Source organism: Ammospiza nelsoni, chromosome 23, assembly GCF_027579445.1.
Source record: "Ammospiza nelsoni isolate bAmmNel1 chromosome 23, bAmmNel1.pri, whole genome shotgun sequence".
In the NCBI taxonomy this organism is placed as follows: domain Eukaryota; kingdom Metazoa; phylum Chordata; class Aves; order Passeriformes; family Passerellidae; genus Ammospiza; species Ammospiza nelsoni.
The window spans coordinates 3,821,082-3,830,947 of NC_080655.1; the positions used below are offsets into that span (position 1 = coordinate 3,821,082).

Here is a 9,866-nt window from a genome sequence, read left to right on the forward strand (position 1 = left end):
CCAGCACCTTATCTGGGACTGCAGCAGGGGTAAAGTCAACACTGGAAACGTCACAGAGCCCACACTGGTCAGTGGCACAATCAGTGCCTCTGGGCAAGGCAGATATCTCCTTTTATTGCAAACCACAAGTTCAGCTGCAAAGTTTACAACCAGATCTGAGTATTCCAGAGCTCCCAGGCCAGCCCTGAAGGCTGCTCTGCTCTGAGAGGGATGGAGCAGCCACCAGGCTGGGCTGGGACATGGACACTCCAGCAGCCCAGCCCTGGCACTGCTGGCCTCACTGCAGGGTCACTGGGGAAACCAGAGCAAAGGCCTGGATAAAAATAACCTTTCTGTGCTTCCCTTTCTCGCTGCCTCAGGGCGCATCACTCGTGAGCCACTGCCACTCGTGCACTGTCACACTCTGTCACGTGTGCCACGGTGACTCCTGGGGACCCCCATGGCCAGCAGCCCCTCTGCAGCCCCCCACAGCCCCCCACACTTTGAGTCAGCCCTTTTTGCTTTGCCAGCCCTCAGCAGCTGCTTTGCCCTTTTTGCTTCAAGGACCCACCAAGCACAGTTTGCTGTGAGTTCCCCAAAGGAATCAAATGGAAATCACCTGTGCCTCCGGGAGTTTTGTGGCACAGAAAGAGCCCCAGGGTCTTTCCACTCTCCTTGTTTCCTTTTTGTTTACCAGCCCCAGCTGAGGAAAGGTGCATTCCCAGTGCTCCCTGTGCCCCTGCCCTGCCCCTGGGATGGCCACTGCCACCTCCAGGGATTTCTGCTCTACCTGGGCAAAGCATCCCCTTCTTTCTGCCCCTGTGGAAACCCCAGTGCCGTGGATCACCCAGGGAGGAGAGCAGGACATGGGCAAGGAGCATTTAACCCCCAGCATAAAGCTTTGAGATGTGCAGGATTTCTGCAGGGCTGCTGCTGACAGAAGCATGAGAGGTTTGGGTTTATTGACATTTTTATTGGCTCAGGATTTAAAACGAGAAAATGTGCAGAGCAGATCACAGAGCTGCTCAAGACATTTTTATATCACAGTGTCCTGGTGTGGACTGAACCTCTGCTGGACTCTTCACTGCATCCCTGGGGATGTCTTCATCCCCCTGGGGACACCGAGGAGGACAGGGTGACATCCACTGCCCTGCCAGGGTCCGTTCCTCTCCTGCCCCATGGATGTCACAGCCCTAAGGGACAGCAGGGGCCAAGCCCACCATGTTATTCCCCCGGTCGAAGACGGAGTAGAACTGACGGATGAAAACATCTCCCAAAATCCAGAGGGGTCCTGTGGGAGGGGGGATGTCGCTGCCCTGGAAGCCACTGGTGCAGAAGGTCATGCCATCAGCATCCTCCTGGAGGAGAAGTGGAAAGCAAAGCTGGGGATGAAGCCGAGAGCCTCATGCACATGGAAACACCCGGGAATGGCAGTGAAGCAGAAACCAGCAGGGTTTGTCACCCTTGGGGACACACTGCCAGCTCCTGGCGTGGGGCTGGGCCACCTTTGCCACTGGAGCAGCTGGGATTTGGGGTTGGGGGAGGCACAGCCATACCACGAGGGTGTAAGCCTGGGCGCTGAGCGTGTAGGGCAGCCCGTTGATGGTGAAGGTCAGGTCGGGCATCATGCTGAGGTTGCTGCACTCTATGGCGTACTGGAACAGAGCTGGAAGCTCAGGGGCAGCCCAGGGGGTCCCTTCCAGCAGGGAAAGGTCCCCAAGGCTTTGTCCCCTCCTGTCCCCACCCTGGCTCTCACCTCTCCATCCACAGACACAGCCCCAATGAGGTTTTGCAGTTTTTTGATCTCCTTGGTGGGACCCACGATGAGCGACGTCCCGGTGTCCACGATGGCCTGGCAGCCGTTGGCACAGAAGGTCTCTGTCCCACCCAGCTGGATGCTGCAAGAGAAGGAGCAGGAGGGATTTTACACACTCTGCCAGCCCTGCCCTGCCCTGCCCTCCCTCCCTGCCCAGCAGCACTCACGTGTCCAGCTGGATCTGCCAGTAGCCCTGCTGGGTGACTGGCACCCAGTTCAGGGTGCCCGTGAAGCGGGAGGTGTCATAGCCCCCAAAAAGCACCTCTCCTCCCTGGGGGGAGTCAGGGTTCCTGCAGGGAGGAGGACACATGAAGGATTTTTGTCCATTTAGCATGAATTTACCCCGATTTTCTTCCCACACATGCTGCAAGACCACAGGTGTGGTGCTCAATCTGGTACCAAACCCCCTTCATTATCTCAGAAAAATATTTCTATTTTATCAACCCCTTCTACTCCCTAAAGCAATGCCAGACTCCAAGCAGCATCCCAGAGCAAAGCCATGTCTGTACAAGCTCATGTAGACAGAGAAAAGGGGCAGCTCCACCAAATTTTGGGAGGAGGAGACATGAGGGATTTTTGTCCATTTAGCATGAATTTACCCCAGCTTTCTCCCCACACATGCTGTAAGGCCAGAGGTCTGCAATGCTCAATCTGGTACCAAACCCCCCTTCATGATCTGTATTTTAGCCCCCTAAAGCAATGCCAGACTCCAAGCAGCATCCCAGAGCAAAGCCACATCCGTACGAGCTCATGTAGACGGAGAAAAGGGGCAGCTCCACCAGATTTTGGGCCATCATGTTGTCGAAGACAGGGGTGACCCCATCCACGGCCAGGGAGGGATAAGCCAGCCCCAGGATCCCATCGAACTCAGCATCCAGGAAGGCTTTTCCCGGCTCACTGATGCTCTCTGCAAACTGCTGGTTGCTCACGGCCAGACCCTCGACCTGCAGGGAGGAGGGGGTTCCATGGGGGGGCCGAGTCCCAGGAAATTGTCCAGAGCAGGAAAACCCAAAGGTCACTCACGGCCACTTGGTCGGATCCGATGATCCCCGTCAGGCTCCCGGTGCCGTACTGGATGGAGAAGGGGGTCCCGATCACCTGGTAGGTGCTGGACTGGGTTGGTTGGAACTTGGTGTGCCCAGCTGGGGAAGGAGATGGGATCTGTCACCAGAAATGGCTTTTTTTGGCATGGTCACAGCTCCCAGGAGCCCCCAGTGAGGCGAAATGATGGCGCAACGTGGTGTCACCAAAACTCCTGGTTATGGGGGCTCTGCTGAGGGATGTGCCGGAGTTTTGAGGGGGGAGAAAACCTCTCCCATTTCAGTCTGATGGAGGGTGGAAGGGCTCTTAGGGAGAGCAGGATCAGCAGCAGTTAATGAGTCCTGAGATGAGCACTGCTGTCCCTGGTTACAGCCAGCAGTCCCATTCTCCAATTCTCTGCAGGATCCAGTCCCATTCCCCAATTCCCTGCAGGATCCAGTCCTATTCCCCAATTCCCTGTGAAATCCAGTCCCATTCCCCAATTCTCTGTGGGATCCATTCCCCAACTTCCTGCAGGATCCAGTCCCATTTCCCAATTCCCTGTGAGATCCAGTCCCATTCCCCAATTGCCTGTGAGATCCAGTCCCATTTTGCAATTCCCTGTGGGATCCAATTCCTGCTGGGCTCAGGGATGCTCTGGTCCCTCTGGGCTGTCTTGGGCTGGTTGATCACTGACAGCCCCAAAAAGCCACATTTGTCCCCTGCTGAGCTGTCACCCCCTGCTTTCACCTCTGGATTTCTGTCACTGTTAGGAGGGTTGCCATGGCCTTTTTGGGGTCAGGGGCTCCCCACTCACTGCAGGCTTTGCTGACACAGTAGACAGAAGGCACCCAGAGGTTGGAGGAGCCTGTGTCAAACACCACGGTGAAATTCTGGGGGGGTGTCCCGATGGAGATCTGCCCAAAATACTCCAACTGCCAAAGAGAGGGGGCAGAGAGCACCATGAGCTGCCAGCACAGCCAGAAATGCCAACAGAAATGCCCTGGGGTGTCTGCAGGGTATGGATGGGGCTCAACGTTTGATCTGTGCCGTGCCAGGTGGAATAAAGGAGACAAATATTTAAGGAACAGCAATGGGGATTGAGGACAAAAGGCAGCATGTTGGGTACAGGCCTCTGCATCTTCCTGGCAAGGCTGGGCCCTGAGGGGACCCTCATCACCAGGCAGGGCTTTCGGGATGGGGAAATTGGGGAATGGGGACTGAGGACAAAAGGCAGCATGTTGGGGACAGGTCTCTGCCTCTTCCTGGCATTGCTGGGCCCTGAGGGGACCCTCATCACCAGGCAGGGCTTTGGGGACATGGGATTGTCCTGGGGAGCTCCCTCCACCTCCGTGGAAGGCTCTGCCCTGAAAAACTTGAATTTTGGAGTAAATCTGTCCCCGGTAGGGTGGGCAGAGTGCAGCAGGGAGGGAAGAAGCTGGCAGTGCCTGCCATGAATGCCCTCCCTTGTCCTCCTGCTGACATCCCCGGGGACAAAGGGCCGGGCAGGCAGCGAGCCCTGGCACGCCGGACACTGCCTGGAGCCGCGGGGTTTGTGGGCACTGCTCGGGCAAACTGAGGGCGCTCCCAGCCCTGCTCACGTCCAGGTAGTTGATGAGGGGCTCGTTGGTCTCCGAGAAGGCGGCGCAGTCCTCGCTGCTCGGCGCGTCCCGGGCCCTCCAGAGGTGTGAGAGCTGCCCCCGCTCCCGCAGCAGCTTCCGCAGCGAGCGGCGCCGGCTGAGGGGCACCCTGCGGGAAGGGCCCGGTCAGTGCCCTGAGGGTGCTGTGCCCGCCCTGAGAGCCCGATAACTGCCTGGGTGCTGTGCCCACCCTGAGAGCCCGATAACTGCCTGGGTGCTGTGCCCACCCTGAGGGTGCTGTGCCCACCCTGAAAGCCCGATAACTGCCTGGGTGCTGTGCCCGCCCTGAGGGTGCTGTGTCCACCCTGAGGGTGCTGTGCCCACCCTGAAAGCCCGATAACTGCCTGGGTGCTGTGCCCGCCCTGAGGGTGCTGTGCCCACCCTGAGAGGCCGATAACTGCCTGGGTGCTGTGCCCACCCTGAGGGTGCTGTGCCCACCCTGAGGGTGCTGTGCCCAACCTGAGAGCCCAATAACTGCCTGGGTGCTGTGCCCACCCTGAGGATGCTGTGCCCACCCTGAGGGTGCTGGTCACTGCCATGGGTGCCATGCCCACCCTGAGGGTAATGGGCACTGCCCTGAGGGTGCTGTGCCCGCCCTGAGGGTGCTGGTCACTGACATGGGTGCTGTGCCCATCCTGAGGATGCTGTGCCCACCCTGAGGGTGCTGGGCATTGCTGTGGGTGCTGTGCCCACCCTGAGGGTGCTGGGCGCCACCCTGAGGGTGCTGTGCCCACCCTGAGGGCACTGGTCACTGCCATGGGTGCTATGCCCGCCCTGAGGATCCTGGGCACTCCTGTGAGTGCTTCTCCATGTCCTGTGCCCACTCTGACGGTCCTGGACCCTCCTGTGGGTGCTGCCCATATCCTCTGCCCACCCTGAGGGTCCTGGGCACTCATGGAGCTGCTGCCCATGTCCTGTGCCTGCCCTGAGGGTGCTGTGCCCATCCTGAGGGTCCTGGGCACTCATGGAGCTGCTGCCCAGAACTTGTGCCCACCCTGAGGGTCCTGATCACTCCTGTGGATGCTGCCCATGTCCTGTGCCCACCCTGAAGGCCCTGTTCACTCATGGAGGTGCTGTTCACATCCTGTGCCCACCCTGACGGTTCTGGTCACTCAGGAAGGTGCTGCCCATGTCCTCTGCCCACCCTGAGGGTCCTGGGCACTCCCATGGGTGCTGCCCACATCCTGAGCCCACCCTGAGGGTCCTGGCACTGCCAGGATGGAGGTTCAGAGCCCACATCCCCGCCCTGCAGCAATTTCCAGCCGAGGCACAGCAGAACAGAGGCACTGGACGTGTTTTAGGGCACAGGCAACCAGGAGCTGGCAGGAGAGCACCCAGTTCCTGGCAGTGCCACCCAGGGGAAGGCCCTTGGGGCAGGGCAGGGCGAGCAGGCCAAGGACAATCCAGGCTGCTTTTCTCTGCCCTCCCTGCTTGCACAAACCCCTTCACAGCCCCTCCTGCTGCTGCCAGGCTCTGCCCAGAGGGATGGAGCACCCACAAATCCCAGCGTGGCGCCACCGCTCCGGTACAGGCTGAGCTCTGCCACCCATCACAGCCCTGGCAGTGACCCCTACTCAGACCCTGGGGACCTTGGGGACCTTGGGGACCTTGGGGACCCCCTTACCTCCTCAGGGCGCTGGCCAGGGCCAGGCAGAGCGCGGCGAGGAGCAGCAGGCGCCTCATGGTGTGGATGGTGGCTGTGCCCGCCGCCGTGCCGCTCTTATACCCACGGTGCCAAGCTCGATAAGAGCCCTGCCAGAGTCAACACCGGGCTCGGGCACCCACAATGAATCACTGGCCACAGCCCAGGCGAGGCTGAGCGGGCACTCCGGGGTCACGTTTGCTTTTCTGGGTGAGGACGGCGCTGGGGGGCCTGTGGGAGCAGAGCAGGGCCGGGTTTGGCTGAGTTTGGGGCAGTGGAGATCCCACTGAGGGAGCAGAACGGGGTCTCCATCCCAGCGCCAACTCCTTACCCACTGGTGGAAACCCCCCAAAATGCTTTAGAGGAACATTTCCCTTCTCCTTCACCCCACAGCCCCACCCCAAGGAGCTGCCCCATGGCCGTGGGGTGCCCCAAACCCCAACAGCTGCACGGAGGTGCAGGAAAGGGCTGTGTTTGTACCACCGACCTAATTTTAAAAGGCAAAGCCTAATTAGTGATGAACAGCTCGGGAATCCTCAACTTTCCCTTCCAAAGGCCGGGAAGGAGCAGCTTTCCATGGGAAACAGCTCCTGGTGCTCTGCAGGCGTTAATGGGCTCGTCCTCTGTGGGTTTTGTTTTACCCGGCTCTCATTAAAGCCTCAGCGAGTGCAAACAGAAAATGCTGATGAACAAATAAAGCCTTCAGACATGGAGGGAGGCAAGTGGGGGCAGGCACAGGATTTTCCTGTTGCCACCATCTCCCAGGCCCTTATTTTTGCATGCTGTCCTTATTTTCCACGGTTTTGGGTGCTAAAGGGGGTGTTCTGCTCAGTGAGCCCCATTCACGTGATTAACAGGCTTTAGCACCGTGCTAATCAATTTTTTGTTTGTCCCAGAGAGCCCTCTTTTATCTAATTAAATTTTTATCTAATTAAAGCCCTCGCCCAGGAAATTAAAGTCCTCATCTGTGAGGCACAGGTACCGACGGTGGCTGGGGACAGCTGAGTCACGTCCTGCTGTCACCGGGATCTTGTGTCCCCATCCCTGGAGATGCTGCCAGGCCTCTCCTCTCCTCAGCTTCGAGGGCAGATCAAGCTTTTAAAAAATCCATCTAATATTTCCCAATATGAGCAGGAAAACGTTGGGCACAGCACAGTTGATGCCGATGGCAAATGCAGCTGTTTTTTGAAAACAAATGAAAATTCCCTTCATTCCCCCACTCTGCAATATTTTTTTTTAACAAGTGGCTTTTATACAAATTTATTCTCTATTTCCCCTTTTGAGATGCAGTTAAATGTACCAGCCTCCCTCCTTGTCCTAATCACATATTCATGGATTAGAAAGAAACTTCCTAAAACAAAAGCAGCTGCAGCAAGTGCCAGATAAGCTGAAAACAGCAAGTGGATTGTTCCAGACATGGTTTATAACCCGAAAATCCTATCAGAAAACCCAGCCTGAAGGGTCACTGGGCTTTGGAGATAAACGTGAGGGTGAGCAGCAGCACAGACACGCCAAACACTTTAAGTGAAATAGTTTATTTTGTGGAAAAGATCCCCCAATTGGATCATCATAATCTGCAAACTCCTGGCAGCAAATTCAGCATTAAAATGGGAAGATGAAAGTCATAACGAGGCCAGAGCTTTCATTTAGAAATTTTTGCAGCTAAGCAAATCTATTTCGACTTTTGAGTTATTTTAGAAGCCATTTTAAAAGCTCAACTCTTAGGAGCACTTCATAATTATTATTTCAAGTAGAACAAAGTGGTGGGGGGATTTTTTCCCCTCTATGTTTTGGGAGCAACTGGGCTGGATTTGCACGGAAAATTGGGTCAAAACGGCTTTGTTTCATACAAATTCCAGCTGTAGCTCAATGTGTGGATTGCAGAGGGGGGAGATGCCCAATTTTCAAGCCTTGGTGTCCCTCAGCTTGGCAGGGCCAGCCTGCTCTGGAGAAATTGAGGAAAGGTGACTCCAGATCCTGCAACATCCCTGGTAAGGAAGGATGGGCTGTGCCAGGCAGGGCCTGTCCCCAGCTGTGTCCCACCCCTCCAGGGCCACACAGTTGGATCAAAAATGGGTTTTGCCCCTTGGGTAGAAAAAATACCTCTCACCAGCTCTGTGTGAAGCACTTTCTTTGTTTCAAAAAACCCGTTCTCAGGCTAAAAACGTGTTATCTGTGTTCCTTCTTACACATTTCCTTTAGTGGAGCCACTGCCCTGGTTGATTCACACTGTGCCCCAGCAGTGTTTTGTAAAAAACCTTTTTTTTCCTGCCTTTATCAGACACTTCTCCCACCTGTTAATCTGTTTATCCACCACTGAGCACTTGAAAGCGCTGCAGCAGCAAACTTTCACCTGAAAAAAAAAATCAACAAACAAGCAAGTTTCAGTTAAATAAACCCCAAAATATTTACCTGGGGTGCAGCAGCTGTGAGGAGAGCAGGACCAACATCTGGTGATGCAGCTGGTGGATGGTGGGAGCATGAAGGGGAATTTGGGAAGTCACCCCAACTTGTGATGCAGCTCCAGGGGTAGGTGATGCTTTTTGAAATCTTCTTTTTGCTTTTAGATAATCCAGGAGGATTCTTTGGGATGTTGTATCCCTGGGGCAGGATTGCTGTGGGCTGGTGGAGATGCTGAAAGGCGAGCAGGCACCGTCCCCATGAGTCAGGCACCTTGGAAAAAAGGGAATTTCTTGTTCCTTTCTGCCAGGGCACTTCCAGAGCTACAAACCCCACAGTTCCTAAGAACCAGCAGCCATCAATCCCCAAAATTCCTGGGAATTCTCAGGGTGGGATCTGCCAGGCTGCTGCTTGCACCCCAAAGCTCGCAGAGCATTTTCCAGAGTGCTGTCCCAAAAATAGGGAATTTCTTGCTCCTTTCTGCCAGGGCACTTCCAGAGCTACAAACCCCACAGTTCCTAAGAACCAGCAGCCATCAATCCCCAAAATTCCTGGGAATTCTCAGGGTGGGATGTGCCAGGCTGCTGCTTGCACCCCAAAGCTTGCAGAGCATTTTCCAGAGTGTGGATAGTTGGAGGCCCATCCACCCCCAGCAGCCATGGAGCCAGGTGGTGGAAAATGCTTCATCCCTGTGGAAAATGTTTGCTTGGAAGCACCCAGAGCTCATTTTAGGTGGCAGCTGAGTTGACCTGGGCACAGCTCCCCCAGCACCGCTTGGCTCCAGGGAAACTCAGCTCAATTTTGGGACAAAGCTGCTGGAAGATAGAGAATTGATGGAGGGGTGCAGCAGCAAAACAGCTGCAGAACAGAGAAACACCCCAGTATATTTAAATGAGGCTACTGACAGAGGGGAGGTGTCATGGAACTTGTGTGGGCTCCACTCCTGGGGGGTAGAGCGTGACCGCATCCGGCACCGCCGCGCCGCCAGACCCCGCTCTGCACCCAAATCCTGCTGAAACCACCCCAAATCCTGCTGAAACCACCCCAAATCCTGCTGAAACAACCCCCAAATCCTGCTGCCTGCAGGGCCCCAGCTGCCCCAAGCCGTGGGGAAGGGAAGGTTGGAAAGCTCTGAGCCCAGGTAAGGCCGCGTTGGGCGCCGCGCTCCAGGTGTGATGGCGCGGGAAGCAGAGGGTGGAACAGCGGGAGCAGAGCTGGGCTGGGAAACCCTTTGGGCACATTCTGGTGCCATCCTGAGCTCCAGCGAGCCAGCTGGGCCTGGCTGGAGTGGGATTAAAATAATTTGGGGCATTCTGGAGCTTTCACTCACGTTTAGCTGCGGGCAGATGCCTCAGGTTGGCCCTCGCTG

General features: G+C 56.2%; 1 protein-coding gene across 1 annotated transcript; it reads right to left on the bottom strand.

Annotated features, from left to right (window-relative positions):
- Window positions 1–970: 970 nt before the first annotated feature.
- Window positions 971–6,176, bottom strand: CTSE (cathepsin E). Its single transcript, XM_059487907.1, has 9 exons — window positions 6,080–6,176; window positions 4,417–4,564; window positions 3,633–3,750; window positions 2,819–2,937; window positions 2,540–2,739; window positions 1,963–2,085; window positions 1,736–1,877; window positions 1,536–1,634; window positions 971–1,337 (listed from the first exon to the last, which is right to left on the bottom strand). Exons 1-9 carry the CDS (start codon window positions 6,136–6,138, stop codon window positions 1,173–1,175), a joined length of 1,173 nt encoding a protein of 390 aa, XP_059343890.1. The 5' UTR covers window positions 6,139–6,176; the 3' UTR covers window positions 971–1,172.
- Window positions 6,177–9,866: the final 3,690 nt, after the last annotated feature.

Coding starts and splice junctions, on each gene's coding strand:
- CTSE (XM_059487907.1), bottom strand. CDS start 6,138: ATGAGGCGCCTGCTGCTCCTCGCCGCGCTCTGCCTGGCCCTGGCCAGC. Junction 2,086..2,539: donor TTCTCCGTCTACATGAGCTC/GTACGGATGTGG, acceptor TCCTCCCTGCAG/GAACCCTGACTCCCCCCAGG. Junction 1,878..1,962: donor TGGCAGATCCAGCTGGACAC/GTGAGTGCTGCT, acceptor CTTCTCTTGCAG/CATCCAGCTGGGTGGGACAG.